The sequence below is a fragment of the Dermacentor andersoni genome, chromosome 9 (assembly GCF_023375885.2).
Source record: "Dermacentor andersoni chromosome 9, qqDerAnde1_hic_scaffold, whole genome shotgun sequence".
Lineage (NCBI taxonomy): Eukaryota > Metazoa > Arthropoda > Arachnida > Ixodida > Ixodidae > Dermacentor > Dermacentor andersoni.
Genome location: NC_092822.1, coordinates 121,642,053 through 121,666,158, shown reverse-complemented (window position 1 = coordinate 121,666,158; position 24,106 = coordinate 121,642,053). Strand labels below are relative to the sequence as shown.

The 24,106-nt window shown below is 45.8% G+C and overlaps 1 protein-coding gene across 1 annotated transcript in view; it reads left to right on the top strand.

Annotated features, from left to right (window-relative positions):
• The window catches only part of LOC126529584 (sodium- and chloride-dependent glycine transporter 2-like), a 58,853-nt gene that overhangs the window by 2,970 nt on the left and 31,777 nt on the right, over positions 1-24,106 (top strand). The window contains exons 2-4 of the mRNA XM_050177106.1: positions 9,049-9,234; positions 9,974-10,117; positions 12,234-12,368. Of these exons, the coding sequence (XP_050033063.1) occupies positions 9,049-9,234; positions 9,974-10,117; positions 12,234-12,368 (465 nt within the window). The remainder of the gene's footprint in view (positions 1-9,048; positions 9,235-9,973; positions 10,118-12,233; positions 12,369-24,106) is intronic.

Sequence of the window (24,106 nt, the reverse complement as noted above, 5' to 3'; positions counted from 1 at the left end):
CCACCTGGGGTTCTGTAACGTGCACCTAAATCTAAGTACACGGGTGTTTTCGCATTTCGCCCCCATCGAAATGCGGTCGCCGTGGCCAGGATTTGATCCCGCGACCTCGTGCTCAGCAGCCCAACACCATAGCCACTGAGCAACCACGGCGGGTCGCCCCTTACTTCGTGCTACAATTCGCAAGCGATCTGGAAATTGCATCCACAGCCACAGCACTCTTTCGTGAACATCGTGCTGGAGGAAGCGTAGTGTCCCCACAAAGCCATTCACAAATCTTTCCGTGACATCAATGTTAGGTACAATCAAGTATGGGTGCCCTACGCACTGTGCAAGCTTCGGGAACAGCGATCCAGTATCGGCCTTTGGGAGAGTTGCAACTGTTGCTTGCACCAGTTCTAGTTCTCCATTGGATCGGTGTCCCGTTTTGTAGTCCGTGGCATGGAACATTTCTACAACGCCTTCGTACGCAGCAGCAGCTGGTGCTTTGTAGTTATCAATGCCTTGTTTTGAGAAGAAGAGTATTATACACCTCGGGCAGCACTTTGCAGCGTCCTCAACGGTGACAAATCTACTTTAGATGGGGGGGGGGGAGGGGGGGAGCGTTTCACTTTCAGAGGTGCCCATCCGCCAATTTTGTTGAGCATCGTAGAGAATGTGTTGTCGGACTGCCTGACAACTTGCGTGAGGCTGTAGTATGACAAGTAGTGCCATGCAATCTGAGCTGTGCTGAAGACGCTGCTAATAAGGGACGAGCGTTTAGAGGCCTGGGACGCTCTGACTGGAGGCAGTTTATTTTATTTTTATTTATTTATTTATCAATACTCTAAACCTTGAAAGGCTCATTCAGGAATGGACATACAAACAGTGTAGGCGTAGCGCTTTGTTATAGAGGGTTTTGCAGCAAACTAAAACAAAAAAGCAATGGTTACAATCGACGCACCATGTCAGCAATAAGTAAATACAAGGAAACAAAACCAACCCATTAAGTGCGTACGCCATGTAAAGTGTAAGAAGCAGTTAATACAGGAAAAAAATGCATTTGTGTGTGCCGTGTAATGTGCAAACAGTATCTAGTGTAATGTATATTATAATACCATCTTATTGACAAACGTGTGCAAGAACCAAGCGCAGAGAAGTATGAAAGAACGTACGGACACCGGCGTGTGAAAGAAGTTGGGGCAGGGCAATAAGTCATTGATAATTTTTGAGGAATGCTCAGCCAAGACGACCACAATGCGGTCATCATTCCGATAATGGCTCGAAGTGAAATTCAAGTGTCCACGCGAATGAATGCACAGATTGTGAGCAAACGATGTTACTTGGCAGGGAATTCCACAGATCTATTGTGGAAGGAAAAAAATTGGTATTTTAGTGTGCTGCAACGCGAAAAGAATGGTCTAATACATTTATCATGGTTAGTTCGACTGGAGTGACGTTCGGGGGGCACAAAGTAGTCGGATTTCGTTAAGTTTATCAGGTCATGGTAAAGAAGGTAAAGGAACATCAAACAGGCCAACCTCCTTCGACCAGCAAGTGTCGGTATGCCTGCTTGTGGGCGAAGCGCAGTTACGCTGTCGTACCTTGAATACTTCGTGTATATGAATCCGAGCGCCCTGCTTTGGATCTTTTCTAATGCCAAGTTTAAATACTTTGGATGCGGCTTCCATACTATGCTGCCGTATTCTGATATCGGCCTAACCAGAGTTTTATAAGCCGTTAATTTCTCCAAGGTGGGGACTGTCACTAGCTTTCTTCGTAAAAACCCGAGTTGTTTGTACATCCCATTTTAGCGATCTTGTTATTGTGACACCTAGATATTTGACTGAGTCTACTCGTTCCAACGAATTATTACTTAGTTTATATGTGAAATTTAAGGGCTCTTTCTTACGTGTTACAGTCATACACCTAGTTTTCTGTGTGTTAATTTGCATGCCCCTTTTTTCGCACCAGGTAACGATGTTTTGTAGAGACGTATTAAGTTTTGTCTGTTCATCGAATGTTTTGACAGTTGTGTATATGACACAGTCCTCCGCAAAAAGCTTTACTGTATCCCCTGGTTCCATACATGTATACAAGTCGTTAATATATAAAAGAAACAGAGTTGGCCCCAGAACCGATCCCTGTGGCACACCAGAAAGAACATCAAGATAGTCCGGTTCACGATTTTTTACGCAAACAAACTGGCACCGATTCGAGAGGTAGGCTTCGATCCTTGAAACAGTCTTGGGATTAATACCAATTGATTTGAGTTTGAAGATTAGTAAACTGTGTGGAACCCGGTCGAATGCCTTCGAAAAATCGACAAACATTGCGTCATCTTGCAGTCTTGAATCAATTGTTGCAGCAAAGTCGTGTATAATTTCTAAAAGTTGAGTTACAGTTGAAAGCCCTTGCCTGAAGCCGTGTTGTCTGAAGAATAATAGGTTATTTTCCACTAGATAAGTTACAACAGCTTTATTTATTATATGTTCCATTAGTTTGCAACAGGTGCTGGTTAGGGATATTGGCCTGTATGTGTCTAGAAGCTGCTTGTTCCCACCTTTGTGAATTGGCACGACCTTCGCGCGCAACCAGTCCGCGGGAAGCACTGCCGTTTCAAGTGATGCACTGAGAATTTTATGCAGGAAGGGGGACAACTGACCCGCGTATCGCTTGAGGAAAGTACTTGATAAATTATCAGGGCCAGGCGATTTTTTAACGTCTATCTGTAGCAGGAAATTCAAAATGCAGGACTCTGTTATCAGGATTTTGGGCATTACAGAGTCGTACGCTGATAAGGGCATATTAGGGACTTGGGCACGGGAGAATACCGACTGAAAATATGTACTGAATGAGTTAGCGATAGTACGCGCATCCTCAACCACTATACCAGCAATGTCACATTTCATTGGAGGACTTTCCGCTTTTGACAGATACCGCCAGAATTTCCGAGGCTGATTTATCATGAACTCAAATAAAGTATTAGAAAAAAAGTTATCTCTCGCGCTTCTTAACCTTTCTTTCAGTTCTCGTGAAAGCTGACTAACCATAGTGAGATTGTTTTTTTCTTGCGCATCCTTTGCACTCTTCTTTTGAGGTGTATGATAGTTCTTGTAATCCATGGTGACATCCGCTTTACTTTTTTGAGCTTCTTAGGAATAAAATTACTTTCAGAGTGTAAAACCCCATCTTTTAATTTTAACCATAAGTCGTTGGCGTCCAACGTACTATCATCAAAATCATCCATAATTCCTAAAATATCAATGATGCTTTCATCATTAGCCTTTGTGTGATCCTTAACCAAAATTCTGGTGCCAGTACTAGAGGGCCTTGTACTCATGCCAAGATCGTTTACCATCAATAAAATTATTTTATGGTCGGAAATACCCGGTTCTATGCTAACTTCAGGGGTTAAAGATGTGGACACAAAGACAAGGTCAAGCACTCAGCACACGTGCCCTTGAACGCGTGTTGGTTCATGCACAAGTTGAGGCAGAGAGAAAGTCTGCATGATATCAAAAAGAAGGTAACAAGTTTTGACTCCTTTATTGCCAATTAAAAAGTGATCCCAATCCCAGACTCCAGCTAGAATTAATTTCGTTCTTTGGTTGGTGTAATTATATAAGAAGTCGTACAGTTCTACAAGGTAACTGTCCGGAGCGCCTGGTCGTCTGTAAACACCATCTGTTAGTAAATTGCCATCATTGACCTTTATTGTACACCATACGCTCTCATGATCAGTAATACCGGTTTCTCGGTGGACAAACAAATGCCACTTAACACCAATAGCAACGCCTCCACCACGACTTTGCCGATCTGTGCGCAGTAATGCATAGGAGGGAGGAACCACCTCAGAATCATGGATATCTGAGTTCAACCACGTCTCTGTAATTACGATTACATCTGGGCCATACAACAGCAGCAGTTCCTCAATTTTTTCAAGTTTATTGACGATGCTTCTCACATTAAAGCACAGTAATGTCAGCCGTGGAGTACTTTCTATTTGTCATTCATTGTAGGTGCTAGCGTTCGCTGTCACGTGGGGCTTCGAGCGGTGCAATCGCTCCATTTCTTTCTGATCATTATTCCAAACGTACAGGTCTTCATTAATCCTTAATTTGTCAAAATGTAGGCTTTCTTCATGGCCGTTATACCTGCTACTTGCCGCGGCTTTCCATAGCTTCTTGCGTATTTTACGAATGTCACCGGAAAAGTCTTCAGAAATAAGAAATTTTCTTTGCTTTCAATTTCAAACAGTTGCGAAGAACTGTCATTTTTTCGGTAAAGTCATAAAAGCGTAGTATGATTGGTCAATCTCGACCAGGCTTTTTTAAGCCGATTCGGTGTGCACGTTTCACAGTTCTGACCTGAACGTCTAGAATATTATGCAGCATATCTTTTGTTACAGACGATTCCAAGGCTGCAGGATTTTCTTTATCGTGCTCTTTCACGCCATATATGACGAGGTTATTGCGGCGGCTCCTATTTTCCAGCTCATCAATTTTTCTAGTCATTTGGGCAACTTCACATAGCGCATAGCATGCACAGTTGCCTCACACTTATCAACTTCCTCGTGATATTGCCTGAGTGACGAGAGGGTCGCTTCAATTTGTGAAAGCCTCTGCTGCACATTTGCTAGACCAGTTTCTAAGGTCGAGTGCGAAGTTGGGATTTCAGTTACAGCCCACGATATTTCATCTAGTTTATCGGGGCCCGGATTTTGCTCTACGTCACCACTCCGTTGCAATAGCATGAGAATTACTCGAAATGATTCCAAACAACAAAGCAGTGCGCACTGTGGGCTCGGCAGCGCTACCAGACAGACATCATTGCTCGTAACGCCGGCATAAAAACACCATTTGTTACCAACCTGTACGTATGAAGTATGAAGTAAGTCATAGTGCTCCGGGTGATGCTACCAAGCCCACTGAGTTGCGCCCGGCTGCTCGGCTTCCTTTTAAGCTGGTCCACCGATGTTCCAGGGGTCGCTGATGAGCCAAATGAACGATCCAGGTGTGACTCAGCCGGCCCAAAATCCATGTGACGTGAGCACGTCGGTATCAATGCTGGCGATACGCCTAGTGCAGTGGAAATGGGTTTTCGTGTGATCGGCGCCGTTGACGCCATCACCTTTGCTGAGGCAGAGAAGGAACCAGCGCTGCATCCACTTAACCCCAGCTGGATCTGTACGAAGAACAGTATGAAGTAAGTCATAGTGCTCCGGGCGATGCTACCAAGCTCTCAGTTCTCCGCAAAGAATGACATCGTGCCCTCCGAATGGCTCGATGAGTCGCATAGAAATGCGGCAAAGGTGTTGGCCTACCACAAAGAGTGTGTCCGCAGACATCGCGCTGACCTCATTGATGGTGACGCATCGAATGTTTCTGGGCGTGTTGAAGAAGGTGTTGTGATCACTGTTGCTGATATATTGTTCACGGTTGCGACCCGTTTTGGTCAGCTTGAAGGCACAGTGTACGGTGACATTCCGAAGCGCTACTGCTACCTTTCCAGTCATTGCGCATGCTATGTATTCATTGACACTGTGGTCTACGTCACCGACGTTGCAGTATTGATTGTAGATATTCTCAATGAGTCTTAAGACGAACGTCTTTCCACAGCCAGCTGCACCCATGAAGAAGATCTACAGCGGCGTGGATATTGGCGTTGTGAGGCTATGTGTGATTTCATGCAGGGTTTCAAGCTGCCCGTAGTTTGTGAGACACATTTTCTGCAGGAAACCATCTCTGGTCAGAAAGGGTGTTCTCGTCTGCACCGCGCAACATCTCGGTGCAAGTGCCTCGGCTTGCACGCCTAGCTCTTGAAGAGTGTCTGTGTTATCCGCAGCGGTTGTAAGTTGCACCGTAGCAAACTCGTATTCCTGTTGTGGAAGCTCCCTTTCTTGTGCTTGCCGAATATCTTCGAGACGAGTGGCTTTTTCACTGACGACCTTCTCGCACGTTTTGTGCAGTTCATGAATGTCAACGTTGTGTGTGTACTTCTTTCATGATGTCAATGTAGTTTTGGTCAAAGACTTCAACAAATTTGTCTCCTCATAGATTTCTACTTCTTTCTGAAATCGATGGAAGAAGAAGACGTATTCCCGTTTATAATTGAGAATGTCAACCTCCTGATAGCACTGGGACCGAAGAATAGCCAGTTGACACCACAATGCATCATTCGGTGGCCTGCTCACCGTGATGTAATCCACGAAGGTGATGTGACGAAGTCGCTCATTCCTATTCTTGCTGCGTTCCATGGCCAACTTTTTCCACACTTCCGTGCTTGCCTCGTCGAGCCCCTCTTTGTCCATTTCTTCGAGCGTTTTGTGCACGCGTACGCGTGGCTCGGGCCACTGCGTGTTTGCGACGACCGCATCCCTGCTCGTTTTCGAGATTCCCGGCTGTGAGAGATACCAAGCGGCTTCTTGAGTGGACATTTCAACAGCATTGAGCATATTGAGATTATTATGCTGCAGCTACTTGCTGTAGCTTATCTCAGCATCGGGGGGATCCACAATGATCTGAATCTCCTGGGGCAACTTCTACATGTCTTTCTTCGCTTTGTTGACGTAGTCCACGACATATGCGGCGCATGCGTAGGAATCGAGGACAACTTCAATGACCATGTTTGAATCAAGGACATAGGCAATAAGAAGTTTACCTTTGAATCGTGTCAGGCATGAACATGATGCATGGTCTAATGCAGCCGCCGCGGTCCGGGGAGATGTTCTCTTCGAGATTCGCGTTTCCGTCATGCTGGCACAGCTGAAGAAGGTCGTCGTGCACTCTGTCCTCTAGTGCGACATGTATGGTATCGTGCAGTGCCGTAAGTTGTGCGCGCCGAGCCGTCTCTTCATCAGTGGTTGGAGGTGGGAGTGGCATTACTATCATGGTATTTTCGATCGGCCAGAATGGTGAGCCAAAGCGACACTTCGTGCGCCATTTTTCAAGCACGTGTCGGTATTGTGGTGAGTCTGACAGCGTGGCCTAGCCACGAGACTGAAATTCACCGATATGAGATGCCGGCCATCTTGATAGTTTCTGGTATGTCGGGACCACGTGTTTCGTCTGGCACGCCATTCATCCAGAGCACGATGTGTGCGTGCGCGCATCCCCGGTACTGAAACTATTTAGGCCTAAAGTGTTCGACAACGTAATGGGGTGCAAATGGTGAAATGATCTTGTTCCGCTGAATGGACACGATCACCCTCACCATTTAGTCTAAGTAGACAGCGCACGTGATGGGATAGTCCCTGAAAAGTTGGCTGAGTTCGCACATCATCAATCTTTGCACGGGCTTCAATGCTTCTTCGGGATTTATCTTGAATCCATGCAGTAGAGCAAGAAAGCTTTGCCAATGTACATCGGACGCGGAAAGTGTCAATAAAGCCGAGGGCTTTCCGAGTTGTCGCATCACAGCGAAGACGTCCTGTTTCCGAGCATGTGAGTAGGTGATGCTGTTCGAAACCCCCGCCCTTTACGCCACGTAATTTTTGAAGGCTTTCTTGATGACCTCCTTGTCTTACAACTGCAACCTCGTGATGTTTCTAGACGTCTGTTCTTGTGGAACATGATGGCCATCGAATTAGCGACATGGTATCGCCTCATCTTCATGTATCGCGCATGACGACGGGTGGCGTCTCAGCGGTCGCGCCGTCAGCATTCGCTCATGGTCATCGTCGTCGCCGACGGCTTAGCGTCTGGGTGCATGTATTGGGCGTGGCCAAAATAAATTTCTCGGAAGGACAAATCCTCCACGTGCTCGTCAAATATGACGTTCAGTGGTGTTCTATCCTCACCCGTGCCATGGCGAGCGTTCGAATGTCGTCTATGGTTGCGGTTTGATGGCCAAGTGACATTACCAGAGCAACCTTCATAGGCTCGTGAATGTCGTCGAATGCCTGTTCAAAATGTCCCACTTCATCATCTGAGGGTTTGTCCAAGTTCTCCCAGATGACATCCACCGCCGCCATGTCCACCTTCTTAATGCTGTAAAATTTATACAGTTTCGAGTCCCTTAGAAAGTGTAGCCAGAGAAGGAGTTAAAATTTTTGTTTACAATGTATGCGGGTGCAACTGACGCGCTGGAAACCTACTTGATGCAAAACTTCGTGAAGCAGAAAATTAAATGGTGCAAAGCTTTTCATCTACTTCGTCGCGTTTCCAAGCATAGCTATTACATGTCTGCCCTACACACAGCCTTGACACGCACCCACGTGACCAAAGCGACCAAGGGTTATGGTGTCTCCAGGATTGGCCAAGTTTACTTTTGCAAATTCTCTTCGGCCAGCCAACCTTAAAGGGTAAAAAACCGATTGAGCTGATTCGCTAAACGCCGAGAGTAAGGTGTAGGAAACTTCGCTTTCATAGAGAAATTCTACGCACATGTTTCTTGCAGTGAGGATATTGTCACGTGGTCGTGACGTTGAAGAACACAGTAGCAATACTGTGAAAGACAAAACGAACTTTTATTGGGCGAACCTGTGCCCACAAAAAACAGGCTACACTTTTAGCAGAACGATAGCGGCGAACACGGTCGGCGATCGTCGAAAATGTGATCAACGAATCAAGCGCATGGGCTTTTACGCATCAATCGTCGAACGTTCCAGGCTAATCACTGGGACCCGCGTGCCTTCCACGAAGTTCTACACGATTCGCGTCACGCGATGAAATCGGATAACACAAGGTTCGACGACAACAGACAGCGGATAGAAGCATCGATAACTTTCCAGAAACTTCGTATACATGCAGGCGCGTCCCGCGCTGTGCGATAACATTTGTTAGGCGGCGAAACGTGGCCGCCCGATAAAGATAGGCAAGTGCACGTGTCAATATATACAGTTTAGGTACCCTTTGTCCATTAACTGAGTAATTCCATAAAGGACAGAGCCTCCCACCGCTATGGTTTCAGACGACATCTGAGCATATAGGCTGTGCGAGCTCTGTTCTGTGTTAGAGCTATTAGGCCAGACAGCAGCAGCCATGATCAGAAAAGTGCGGGAGGGTTTGCAAGGCAAACGTCTCCCGACAGAAAAGCGGGAAATCGCTAGAGTATCGCGCACCTCCGCAGCACGAGTGTCACGCGCAGAAGATGAAGCTGTACGAAATGAGCGTGAAGCAGCCGTTCCCGTCCGACCCCAACGAAACCTTCTTCACGGTGTGCGGACACCACGTGCGCTTGCCGACCACCGAGTACTTGGCCCAGGTCTCGGACCAGTGCCGCGAGACACGGCACCACTCCGAGTACTCCTTCCTGGTGTGAGTTTGTCCTCCTTCTCTCTCTCTCTCTCTCTCTGTTTTTTTTTTTTTTGTGAGCGGTGCACAGAATTTACGCTGTCGAGAGCCTTTGTGCGCGCGTAGAAAGCGAGAGAAACGATGTAGATATTGAAAGACATAGGAGTGTAGAGCTCACCGGAGGTCACCAGAGGGAAGCGTGAGACAGGATCCCCACTGCATACACACCTCATACATCACGCGTTCTGACAGTGGCAATACGGTGTGTCGCTACCTTGCTTCAATGCTAATCGCATTAACGTCAATATTCAACTTTAAAAATTCTCCCAGAATCTTTAATTTGGTTTAAAGACTGCGGTTATTAGCCTTACCAGTCATCTCTTCGATCTTCTTATCCCTTGACCTGTCCGAGACCTTTTCTTTGTCTCGGAGAGTGAATTCTGGGAACAGTTTCCAGCAGGACGACATGATATAGCTCTTTGCAGCAGGTGGACGGAATGCTTAGGATTCTTTAACCTGAATCTGTCTAGGCTAGCCAGACAGGTACAGTCTATATTGTTTGTTGCTGTTTGTGTTCCTACCAGACTAATTGGCTGCAATGCCATAAACAAAGGCGGTAGAATATGTTCGCTGTATTTCAGTGATTTGGCTCGTTCTGGTGAGAACATGTAATAATCTCTCTCCCTCAATCAGAGGTCTATCCGTTTTTGATAATACATTAAATCTGTGTTTCTTCTTTCGCACCACTCCTTACATTATAGATCCGTTGCAGGTTCGGTGCGTTGAAGCTGACGAGAGGCATTGACGATCTCGGCGGCATACGTTGGGAGCTGCTAGTGTGCTACATCTTCGCCTGGTTTGTGATCTTCGTCTGCACCGCCAATGGAGTGGCTACCGTCGGCAAGGTATACAAACGAATGAGGGTAAAAAGATCCGTCGTGCTGCAATATTGGACAAATAATAAAACGCCAGAAAGGATCCAAGAAGCAACGAATGCGAAAAAGCCCCACTTCGCCACAGAACCCTCCTTTCGCGTTTTATTCAAATATTCTAGTAGCATCGTGCTATATTGAAAGTGTCGAATATGCACATCTAAAAGAAGAGTTGATACTTATTGTAAATTATCAAACATAGTAGAGAAAGAAGCAGCTAAACATTGAAATAGAACGACACCGTAAAAGGAGTACAGTTATGTCGGTATTTAAGAGAAAGCTTTAGCTCGGGTGCTCCTATCTAAATACACGTAAAAGGAGAATTCGTTTTTCTCGGCAACCACCGCACCAAACTTGACGAGGTTTGTTGCATTTCAAAGGAAAACTAAAAATCTAGTGACAGTTTGTTTCGAATTTCTGAGTTAGGTCGTCAATATTTCATAAAAAATTGGCAAAAATCAAAACTTTTCAATAAACGAAACTATCAGGTTTACAACTCTGTCTCTCAACAATGAAAAAGGATAACACACTTCTGTGAATTGCTTCTAATAGTACATCTAAAGCAGACAAGACTGATATGTTACATATGAATATAGCGAAATTTAGTAATATATAAATACAGAATTTTCAGAAACCTTGCAAACAACGTAACTAATTCACGTAAAATGTAAAATGACTAATCGAAGTTGTCCGCTTTGAATGACCTAATGGATGCTGTTTACAGGACCGGGATATCTGTTCTTGATGCAGAGCTGTAATTTGTAAACTTCGTCCTTCTATTTTTTTGAAACGGTGGTATATTTGAAAATCTTCTTAACAAAATTGAAGCCATACATCAAAATTCCGCTTCCAACAGTCACTAGGATTTAACCTCAAATGCACCAAATTTCATTAAAATTGGTGCAATGGTTATTTCAGAAAAACTAGGATTTAACCTCAAATGCACCAAATTTCATTAAAATTGGTGCAATGGTTATTTCAGAAAAAAGTTTTTGCGTTTTACATGTATTTGAATAGGCCGCGTCGGAGTTGGGCCCGAGCTAAAGCTTCCTCTTAATGGACGCGGAGCGGCTTACAACGGTGGCTTTCACGGCGGCTTACAGCACTTTGTGTGTGTAGGTCTATGTGCATGTCGTCGTTTTCTTGGGTTTTACATAGATAGATAACTGCGGTTTATGTATCAGTAAAATTTCGCTGTAAGCGCGACCAGGATTTCCAGACGGTTCTGCCCAAAGCACTGTGGCGTGGTTTGTTATTGTTGCCCAGAAGTGTCTGATTTCAAAATTGATGTAAATATGATTTAGCCCGTAAGCGACCATAAGTTGACCCTCAGTTCGCGCAAGCGTGAGGTAATAAATCAATTATATGCACGCAGTTTTTTAGCCTCATTGGTTGTTTCACTTACCACCGAAGGAGATAGTGGCGATTGCTCTGGGCTGCTAGTAAATTGTGGCGTAGGGACGCGCTAATCAGTCCTATAATCAAGTATAGTTATTAGAACTAGAGCTGGCTTGCAGCAATAAGGGCTATCCCTCAAGATCGTCGCACTCGAGAACAATTCGTGACTGGTTAGGTACTTTGCGGTGCCCGTCACAAGCACCTGCTGTACTGCTGCCACGGATGTTGTCATTTTTCAACCCTTCCTAGGCGCGAACCACGTCGCGGGCTCTATGCTTACTTCACTAAAGCCAACTACAACTGTCTTAAAGATGCACTCGTCTGGAAAACAAAGCAAGCAAGGCGATTTCACAACATTTTCAACTCAGTGACAAAGCATGAACGGTGCCGAGATCGAGTTCATGTTGTTGGACAGTGTCAAGTGATTAGCCCCTTTCATAGAAAATGATGGCACGCGCTCTTGTTAAAGAACCACATATTCCGCTTTCCTTTAAAAAGCCGCAGCACTGACTTCATCCGAGTTAAGGCTTGTGAGACAACTTCAAGAGCTGAACTGGTTCCTTCATTTTCTTTAGTATTCGACTTATTGCCACCACATAACTGAAGTAGCAAAGGAGCAATCTGATAAGCCAAGCTTTTTGAATGGATATCATTAGTGTCTAACACGGCGCTCTCTACCGCACCGCACCAGATCTCACCTATTCTGGCCCTGCTTCAGCTGGGGCTCTTTGGCGCCGTGACAGCCAACGCACTCTTCCTTCCCCATGCGCAGACGGCGATCGTCGAGCTCATATACCCTCGCTGGAAGGCGCTGCTTGACATCAAGGTAAGCGCGAAAAACTCTTCATTCGTGCCAGCAGCCCGAAACAATAGGGGAGATAAACGACGGAAGCCAGACAGTTTAAACGTTGGACAGTCGGTGCCTTTAGTTCTGTGTCCGTGCACGCTGCGCTGCTGCTGCTGACATCTGATGTCTCCTTTTGTACAAATTTATTGAAATGTGTGTACCACTCCCCTCAATAATGCCCTGTGGGCCGTGAGGGTATCTGAAATAAATAAATAAATAAATTTATGTTATTACCTTTCTAGGAATTTTGTTAAGAGCACATACTGAAATTGTGGAATTAAAACTGACTAGTGTTTGATATGCACGTTTAATTATAGGCATATTGTGACTAGCACCATGTTTCGTAATATTTCTCGTCAACTCTATAACAAAATTCACTAACATTTTACTTACCCCGCGCATCGCCATCAGCGCTGTCTGCGAAAAAAAATCATTAGTGGGACACCCGTAAACATTTCTCGGGACTACTAAGGATGAGTGCCGTGATATGGGGGCAGGTTTCACAGACATACAAAGGTTTTATTTGCAGGTAACTCAGAGAGGTTAACCTGAACTGATGCGTTCTAGCATGTTACACTCTGCATGCTCTGTAGAAGAGGGAAGGGGAGTGTAACATAAGGATGAATCATGCTGAGGGGAAGGGAAGGATTGGATACTTACGTGCAGTACACTACAGCCGTGCTAATGGCGCTCGTCCAGTGCAACTTGATGCAGGAATTTCAGCAACACTTTCGTTGTCTGCCTTACAGTTTGAATAACAGGCCATAGGAATAGTACAGTAACTTCCCACAATGGTTGCCTGCCAGTACTGGCTAGGGAAGTGCCCGAGTCAACTTCTCCGGCATATATAACGCGCAATCACATATGCGTTCCAGCGTTTCAGGTGGCTGGTAGCGTTCGCGATAATGGTTACCTGACCGGCCAATTAAGTGTGCGTAGCAGCAGATGAAAGCAACGCCAACACGGATCTTGCGTAGCAGTTGTAGGCTCATGATTCCTACAGAGTGTATTCATGCTCTTGACTCTGACTGTTTCGAATTTCGAATTTGTGACATGTGGACTAAGCTAAATAATTAAATCCTTAATAAGAAATCTTAGTTGAGCTCGGAGAAACATTGTGGTTGCTCGACAGCGTGCCCATGTATGTGTGCTTTAGTTCCAGTAATAAAAGCGCTGTTTATTTAATTTCTAATGCGCACCATCCTCATTTGTACTGCAGTGTGAATAAAAACTTTGGCCATTGAAGCGCGCGGTTGAGATACAGTGGCGTGATGGATGGATAAATGCATAATAAGCGTACCTTTTCGCAACTGCTCCCTACTTTTATGTTACCAGTGCTCCAGAGCCTTCCACAATTTCCATCGCCGATTCATTAACGCTTCCTGAATAATCCTAAAGCCCATCACATTTGGCAGGACAACTCTCCCGACGCGTAGGCCCTTTTCGCGGAGTAGTTTGCTCTAGAGAAACAAGACGGCGCTATTGGCGGTGTGCCGCGTCTGGCCTCAGGCATGAAAACGCACGAATGCGAAACCATTACCGCTTCTACCCATCTCCTGTGCGATCAGATGTTGCAAATGCAACTGGATGATCGCTGACGTACTGTACTTCATTCATGCTACGAAATAGGGAACGCAAAAGGGATTACATGCGCTGTAATTGGCTGCAATATTAGTGACTTGCTCATCTGTGTGGCCAAGTCCTCGGATCCCTGCTACTGAAAGACTGCCTGATGTAGCCGGCCCTTCATCATGCACGGCTTTCTCGAGGATCAAAATATGCGCTCATCCACCAATGTTGTATCGCTAACGTCCATAGAAAGGACTTCAATTCCCTAACATCGGCAAGAGTTAGTATCGCGCGTTAAGCAGTAAGGAAGGTGCAGCACCGTTTTGCTCTAATAGTAAGTTCCTCGCACATTATCCCCTACACACATCCACCCCAACAGACTTTCACTTTCACTTTTATTTCCTTACAGACTCCTCAGGGGGGTATTACATAATGGGTGGGGTTTACAAATGTTGTTTATTCTAATCTGTGACCACATGAGTTCAATGAAGAAAATTAGTATTAAGCTTATAGCAAACGTCGCTGAACAGGTGATTTCGGCTATGTGACGGGGCAGGCGATTCCAGTCGGTTGACGATCGGCAAAAGAAAGATGCAGACAAGGTCAAACTTACACCCGTTGTATCCCTCACGTATCAAGAATAAGTGAATGGAATCAATATGCTGAAGCGTAGGTGACGTCTTCACCGACAGCAAATGAATGTTTGAAGCAGAACGTTTTGTGCCGGCCCATGCAGTAGGCGAGTGATAGCGATAAGACGTCTTTGTTGCAACCTGTTGCGAATTACAGACCATCTACGTTCGAAATTTTAATTTTGCGTGGCAAGAACAAATCTACCGCACCTGATCACACCCGCGAGCGATTAGGCGGAAGATAAAGAATGAGATAGAGACTGGCTCCAGGAACACATCTGAGTCAGAAAGGTAGCAAGCCGCTTCTTCAAACTGATTGGCAAATGAAAAAAAAAAGATAGAGTCACTATAATCGTTATTTAATTCAGAAACGAAAAGTCCGAATTGTTCGGAATACACTTCTAGCCCCGCTTCTAATAATAATGCCGTATACGCTGCTCGCAACGTTTCGACGAAACGTAATGAGCTCAGACATGACACGACAAAATCTTTGTTGAGGCCCTAATGAGTTCACGTACGGGGGCACCCGGGCTGAGCCGATGGCTTCACCCATGACGGGACTGGCAGGTTGAGACCCACCGCATCATCATGGGCTTTCTGGAAAGCCTGGAGTTGTAGATGTTCTGGACACTTGAGGGCGGATTCCCAGGAGTCCTTGGTTTGAAGTGAAGAGACCTCTAAGGCTGGGCGCAGCCAGAGCATGTGTTCAAAATTTCAATAGTCGTGCCCGGAATTGCGGCATTCCTGTGAGTTTTCCTGATCAATTAAACGTATTAAGCCAGGAGTAGGGTAAGATCTAGTCTGTAGCATTCTAAGCGTAGAGGCCTGGACCCTGTCAAGCTTGGGGTGTGGCAGGGGCAACGTTCTAAGGCTAAGCTTATAATGAGTGGTAATTTCATTATATATATGGAGCGGGTCTTTTCCAAGATCTGTGGGAATTTCTGAAGCTCCAGGTTCGGCTGCGCGGTTCGTGAAATAAGGCGCCGAGCTATGGGTAGCCTCATTCGGCTTACTACCATTCTGTCCAGTGATGTTTCTTAAGTGGACAGGGAACCACGAAATGTGGTGATATCCCTGATCTTTACTTCTGATAGTGAATTCCTGATCCCGAAAGATCCCACTTGTTGTTTCCGCTACCAATCCGTACGAGAAGGAGCGGAGGGCCGAGCGTGAGTCCGAGTATATAAAAGCTGGCTTCTTACAACCATTCATAGCTACAGTGATAGCAGCCTTCTCCGCCGCATGGGACGTCTTGACGCTTACAGAAGCTGCGTTATTAATTTTTCCCTCTATGTCCATCACTGTTATAGAGAATCTTTCCCTGTGGGATACCGTGGTGTGTCGACAAAAAGCGCGTCTAGCTTGTGTTCATGTAAATTTTGTGGGATTGCCCTTGCCCGGGCGTTTCTCCGGATCACGTTATATAAAGGATGAATGTTAAGGGGTACAGGGTCTGTTACGAAGTCAGACCTGGTATCTTTGCTGAGAAATTTAGTGGGTTCGGGATTTACCGGGGTTCAATGCCGGCCTCTTCCAGGATTTTAAGGCTAGGTTTAGTGGCAGAGAGCCGAGTGGTTTCAGCTATGCAATCTGCTTCGATAGCCTCATCAATAGTATTGTGGATTCCCAAGGCCAGCAGCTTTTCCGTGCTAGCAGACTCTTACAGTCAAATGGTCCTTTTTGAGCCCCTTAAAATGAGAGAGTCAAGCTTAGCTTTATCAGCTCGTGTCCATTTTAAATAAGCTCAGAAAGCGCTTCGTCATAATCATGATCATGATCATCATCATCATCATCATCAGGTTTCTATGTTCACTGCAGGATGAAAGGTTCCCCTTGCCATCTTCAATTACCCCAGTCTTGCGTGAGCTGATGCGAACTTGCGCCTGCAAATTTCCTAATTTCATGACCATACCTGGTGTTCTATCGTCCTCGGCTGCGCTTCCCTTCAAATCGTACCCCTTCTGCAACACTAAACGTGCACGGCTCATATGCGCTACCCATTACATGGCCTGCCCAACTCCAATTTTACCGCTGAATGGCAACCGGAATATCAGTTATGTATCCCCGTTTGGCGCTCCGAGAAGATGGCGCCGGGGCGGCTCATAAAAGCTGTGGTTCGGCGGATATCGTAGAAAGTGACTGGATGGAAGATACTAAGATTTGGCCACAGCTTCAGAGGGCATGTAAGCGCTTTCGGAGCTAATTACGTCTTGTTGAAACAGCGCGAGCAGCTTCGTTGTTTTACTTAAAGATGGCCTAAAAGGTATTCCAAGATGTCCAAACTTACTGCTTATGAATTTATTCAGGGTCAGAGTGTTTCGCTATTCCTTCTTTAATTGACGCACGCTTTAAAGGGGGCATGGGTCATTTTTTTTTTCAAAATTGAGTAATGCATATGAAGTTGATGATGATGATCAATGTAATGTATTGTGGCGCAAGGGCCAAATATGACCCGAGAGCACCAGGCCAGTGTTATTGAGTCCGAAGTGAAGCGACGAATTACGAGCAGTGGATGTGACGGGGCTGTAAAGGGGTTTAAAAGATGGTCACTGTTAAATGCGTAAAACCTACATGTAATAAAATTAGGGCCTTGACTAATGCAGTGTGCTATGGACAGGAAATATACGTTGTGAAAGAATGGCAAGATACAAAACAATGTCCGAGCCAAAAATTTTCAAAAAGCACTACTGCCTTAACAGAGCCCTTGAAACATGAGGATCTCGATGCGCGTGCTATAAAAATTCTTATCACAGCAGGATCCTCTGGAGAGAGGATGCGCTATGAAATTATCGGGCTAGTCACATGCAAGAAGTTAAAATAGGCTCTTTCAGAAACGCTGTGCCTCAAAAAGTGCCTAATGCATTCAACAAATGCCGAATTATAGGCACTCGCAGTGCTTCCGCTCCTTCTTCAACGCGTTGTCCTGCGAAGGCTGCAGCGGAGCGGGGCGTGCCTGCAACGCTGCGCCTACTGAACGTCACCGTGACGCGCACTTCAAATTTCATTTTGGATGTTAACATAGACGCTGCTACTTTCGATCTTGGCGCCAACGATGCGCCAAACGTAAGCCAAACGCGTTTGTCCTGAACGAGCCGCAGTACGCTCAGCCAGCGGACTCGTCGAGGCACCCGGCGGCGGCTGCGGTATCTACTATACTTAGCAGACCACAGCTAAATGCAACTGTAGTGCGTATGTGAAGCGTTTGTTTTGTGTACGACAGGCGTTTTGTGCGTGCTCGTGCTCATATGCTCCAGCCTGGCCGTGCTATGTGGTGCAGCCTGGCTCGTAATAATAATAATAATAATAATAATAATAATAATAATAATAATCGGCCTATTATATGTTCACTGTAGGAGGAAAGCCTCTCCTTGCGATCCCCAATTAGTCCTGTCTTGTACCAACCGACTCCAACAAGCGCCCTCGAATTTCCCAATTTCATCGCTCCACCTAGTGTTCTGCCGTCCTCGACTGCGTTTTGCTTCTCTTGGTATCCATTCTCTAACCCTAATGGTCCAACGGTTGTCTAACCTGCGCATTACATCACCTGCCCAGCAAAATTGTTTTCTCTTATTGTCAATCAGAATGTCCTCTATACCCGTTTGCTCTCTGATCCAAACCGCTGTTTCTGTCTCTCAGCCCTATGACTAGCATTCCTATTTCCATTGCTCTTTGCGCGGTCCCTAACCTGTTCTCAAGCTTCCCCATATGTCAGCACCGGTAAAATGCACTGATTGTACGCCTTCCTTTCGAATGATAATGGCAAGCTTCCAGTCAGGAGCTGACAATGTCTGCTGTATGCGATCCAACCCATTTTTATTCTTCTATGATTTTCCTTCTCATGATCAGGGTTTCTTGTGATTAATTGACCTAGGTAGACATACTCCTTCACCGGCTAGAGACTGACTGGCGTCCTGAATTCTTATTCTTTTGCCCGGCTATTCATCATTATCTTTGTCTTCTCATAATAATATTCAACCCCACTCTTACGCTTTCTCTCTTAAGTACTCTATCATTTGTTGCAGCTCATCTGCAGTGTTTATGAATAGAACAATGTGATCGGCAAATCGAAGGTTGCTGAGATATTCGCCGTCGATCCTTGTTACTAAGCATTCCTAGTTTAATAGCTTGAATACTTCTTCCAAGCACACAGTGAATAACATTGGAGAGATTGTGTCTCCTTGCGTGACCTCGTTCTTTATAGGTATCTTCCTGCTTTTCTTATGTAGAATTAAGGTGGCTGTGGAATCTCAGTATATATTTTCCAAGGTATTTATGTAAGCGGTCTGTACTCCTTCATTACGTAATGCCTGTATGACTGCTGGTATCTCAACTGAATCAAAGGCCTTTTCGTAATCTATGAAAGCCACATAGAGAGAGGTTTATTGTACTCTGCAGATTTGTCGATTACCTGAATAATGGCATGGAAGTGATCCATCGTAGAATATCGCTTCCAGAAGCCAGCCTGTTCCCTTGGTTGTCTAAAGTGTAGTATTGCCCTTATTCTATTCGAAATTATTTTGGTGAATGTTTTATTTTTCCTGGGTGTAAGCTAATGGACCTATAGTTTTTCAATTCCTTAAGGTCTCCCTTTTTACGGATTAGTATAATGTTTGAATTCTTCCAGTTTTCGGGGACCCTTGCCGTCGATAGACACTTATATGGAGAGCTGTCAGTTTTCCAAGCATTATGTCTCCTCCATCTTTGATTAAATCTACTGTTATGCCATCTTCTCCTGTACACTTGTAATATACCGGCTGAACCGACGGGTAGTAGACACGTCCAAGTTGCGCATTTTGATGCGTTATCCATAGCTCAATAAGAAATGAAGTGTGCCGAGGCGTCCAACCAGGAGCGGTCAGGAATGAGCGTGCGCTGGCAAGAGTGCATATGGTCTGACTTTAAGTTGCGCGTGTTTCGAGGCTAGTTAAGTTTCACAACTAGTCGAAATTAGCGAGACGCCAATGTTTAAACACCACGCGGGCGGACGCTGACGAACGTGAGCATACGATAGCTGGCTTGCCCTGGAAGTACCTAATCATCATTGAAATTCGAATGCATATTTTCGCTTACTTTAGATTGCTTATTAAACTTCGTGAATAAATACACACAGCAACAGTAGGAAGGAGCGCACCGATTGTAACACCCTTGTCAGCTATTGGGCAATAGCAGCTGCATATAGGAATCTGCATTTGACCCTTTTCGTGTAGCAAATTGTTCTAGAGAAACGAGATGACGCTTTCGGCGGTGCGCCGCACGTCGCCTCAGCGACAGCCCACGAATACGAAACCATTACCGCTTTCACCTTGCGTCTGTGCGATCAGCTGTAGGAAATGCAACTTAGTTTTCGCTAACGCACCGTGCTCCAATCATGCCTGATTGAATCATGTGGATTGAAGACGTGTGTAGTAGTTGGTGGCAGAAACAGTGACTGGCCTATTAAGGAATGGAATGAATCTGTCTAACCAAGTTCGTGGGCCATTGCTTCAACTGTCTGTACGTGTTACCGGCACTTCAACATGCGAGGATACAGAAATTTGCTCATCTGCCAGCGTTGTATCGCCAACCTTCAAAGAATGTCCTTCAGCCCGGAAACGTCGGCAAGAGTGAGTACAGCTCTTTAAAGAATGGCAAAGCAAGTATCACCCCTTCTTGTCATATACGTTTCGCACATAGTATCTACTCAATATCTACCCCAGCAGGGACGCAATCCTACTCCCACTCTATCACCAACGTGTCAATAAGCGAACGGGTGCATACTTGAATACATACGCCCCCTATACGCAGAATAAATGACGGACTGCACTGAGAGCGCATGAATGGTTGAACCTGAATGTTTCGTGACGGTCCAGAAGAGTAAGCGGGTTAATAGCGATAATACCTATTTGCTTCAAGGTATTACAATGTACAAAAAGGCGACGTTTCATGCCTTGCACGCAGAAACAATAAATATATTGAAACTGAGCACACCCGCGAGTAATAAGGCAGAAATAATCGCTTAGGGACCACACCAAGGAAATTTACTGAGTCAGAAATCTTACAAGCCGCTGCTTCAAAATAACTCCCAAATAAAGAACGAAGAGCAAAACACACTAATCCTAATTCAGTTCATGAGGGGAAAGTTTGGGTAGCTTGGAACTCATATTTAGCCTCGCTTTTGAAACAAGCACCATATACACGGCTAGTTCCGTTTGCACATAGCTTAATCAGCTTCTAAAGCACTTCTGCATGTTCTCTGAAGCTGTGGCCAAAGCTTCGTGTCGTCCATCTAGTCACCGTCTACGATTTCTTCAGAAGCAGAGGTTTCCTAAGCCGCACCGGCGTCATACACATCCATTCTAAACGCGGAGGCAACGAAGTCAATTCAGGTAAGCAATGGACGCCTCACCACGTGGTCAATCATCTCAGCGGCCACGGAATCATGGCGAAAGGAGTAAATGTTACGAAAATAACCATCCATAAAAGACTGAGCCGCAGGCTTCTGTTGAAAAGAGACTATTTGAGAAAATGACCGAGTGCCATCTCATTCCTCTAGACGAAAGTGCTCCGCAAAACAGACGTACCGTAAACTTTTGCCAAAAGTCTCCCGGTCACTGTATACAGAGTGAATAAAGTGGGGAGGGGAGCAGAAGCTTGATGTGGGCGAGCTGATTTTGCATAGTTGAAGAAAGGAGCGCTACGATGACACGATTAAAAGAGGAACATGTACATGTTCCTCTTTTAGTATGTGTCTTCGTAGCGCTCTTTTCTTCAAGTGGGGAGGGGAGGCCAGAACGGATACACGAAAATCAGGTATTTGGTAGAGTGATTACTAGAAGTTGTTATAAGCGGGGACATGTCTGAAAAAATATTACGCTCACTAGGGCCTGAAATAAGTATTATGGTAAAGCTAAGGTCCCCAATAAATAAAGCAAGCTTTATGCTCACTCTTCCTTTCCTGTTTGTTTCATCTTCCAGTCACTGTATGGAAGCGCCCACCAAGAAGCTTTAAAGTAATGAAGGAAAACAGAAAAATATGAATATTCGTTATTTACTTTCAGATAGATTATTATTACTTTTTTGAAAAAAAAACCCTTTCGCACAGAGAGTGAGTGCTCCTTCAGTTTGTAGTACAAGGTATATTATATAAAGACCCACAATCTGTGCAGTCAAGCTGCCAACACGGTGCCGGTGTATTTTATACCAATAGCGGTGTCGTCTCGTATGCCCCCTCGCATGCGCCCGCTTCGATCCAAATTTGCGCATGTTACTTCCTCTCTACCACAGCAGAAAGAAATAAAGGTTGAAATGAACTATCCATTTGTCTCATCTCATGCTGAGGGCAAGATATTAGATTTACTTTGTCGTTGTGATTAAGGTCAAGTTATTTGCTTTGACGCTGTTAAGCCTACATAGACGATGCCGAAGTGTAAAACTGGTTTGATTCAAACTTAGCAGATGGCGCCACAGCCTTAGCGCTAGGGATCCGTTGATGAAGCGGTACGCTTTAAAAGCCAAAGTATTCACTGCGTCATCATTTTACTACTCCGTTTATGCACGCTGTGTAATGACGGTGCCTATGAAACGCCAACTAGACGCCGAGCAGATGACGTAGAAAAGAACAGACGCACACACAGCCCTGTCTGTGTGTGTGTGTTTCTTTCTACGTCTTTGTTCAGTCGCGCTTACACATTATATCATGGATTTAAACCAACTAGCCCGCCTGCGTATTTTACCTAAATTGACAAGGAGGTGTCACGCACGCTCAGGTAAACATGAACACATCTTGGTCGATGTGCGCGTAAACTAGCTATAAAAATGCTAGAGTGAGGAATTGCGTTGCAGCAGCGAGTGAACTGACCTCCGTGCATCTCTCGCTTTAATGCGAACGAAACGTCGAAAGCACAGCCCATACGAAGCTACAATCACTACACGCACTCTGTAAATATCGCAGATCGCTTTGAAGATGAGGCCCGCGCCTGCACGCACTTTGGCCACGTCACAGATATTTTCAAGGTACGGCGCCTGCAAGGCCACGCCGTAGGCATCAGCCGCTGGAGAGGAACGTTCCCCCATCCCTCGCCTCACCCCCGTGCCTCGCGCGCGACAGGAGAGGGCATGCTTCCGTCCCGCTTTCCTCGCTCGCGCACGCGAGATTGAGCCCATTGATCCGCGTTCCCTGCTCACCCTCGCATGCTTTCACTAGCATATACAGTCTATGGCGCGTGGCGACGATTTTATTGCCCTTGGACTATACGGAACCTCATGGCAACGGCAACGTTGACGGCGACGGTTACGCCGACGGCAGGAATACGCCTGGAGTGTCAATATAATTGCAATCGCAATAAAAAAAAAGACAGCATAAAAGTATATGCTGCGTATAGTTACAGACCTGAAAAATTTCTTGTTGATGCCTTCAACCGGCTACGTCCCCACCGACTGCCCGGGGCCAGTGTCGTTTCGGGGATCCGTCGAGAGTTGTAACACTTGCAGTGCGAGTGCCCGACTGTCTCGAACGCGCGCGCGGCCCTCGCAGAAGTCTACCGTGCACACAACCTTCCCTGTGCAACGGTGGAATATCTGCTGCACCCCTCGGGCTGCATCTCGAGCCAGAAGCGCCTCTTCCGAGCGATTCTGGTGTTCGCCGAGGAAATCGCCCTAGCTGATCGCCTCTGAGCCCCCTCCCCACGCATACGGCGGTTCGACCGCTGCTGCTCCTTCCCTATTTCTTCCACCACTCTTTTCTATCCCTTCCCCCCTGTGCAGCACGGTTGAGGTGTCCTCTCACGAGAGACAGTTACTGCGCTGCACTTCACCCCAATTTTTCCTCCTTTCAAAACAAGAATCTCTATCTCTCGAGAGTTGCGCTCCGCTCTAAAGCTCTGATAAGCAGCTCTCTCATAAGCAACGTTTTGCATAGCAAAGACTGCGAGGTACGGGAACATAGGTGCTTGCGCAAGGTGAATTCGCATGTCTGCTGGCACGAACATTTGCATAGTATTGCACTACGACAGACGCTGCGGATCCTTCTGATGCTACAGACGTCGGTTGCAGGCGACAAAACGACGTCGAAAATATTTTGATGTGTTCGCCTTCCTCATTGGTCGAGGCGCCGGTAGCTTCTGTAGATCTGCACGGAACTCCTCACACAAAATGGTACAGTGCCGGGTGCCTCCTTATGCAGCTGCCATGGTTCTCTTTAAAACAACATCCGTAGTCATCACTACGACTATGCCTTTCTTCCGTCAAAACTCCGACAGAATCATTGGCGCATGCGCACTAGTTTTGAATGTTCCGCAAAATATTAAATATCGCACCTAGCCATTTAGAAGATCACGTGCAAGCAATGCACAAACACAGACGCGAATGAAGCAGAATAAAGAGAAAAAGCCCTAGAGTGAGGAGAACGGCGCAAAAAAAAAAAAAAAATAAGCGTCGCTACATTGAAATCTTCTTTTATTAGGCACCTTAGGTATAACACTTCTTTGTGGTTCCTGTGTATTTTTTCAGACATTTGGCGTACTGTTCAGCGCGGTCAGT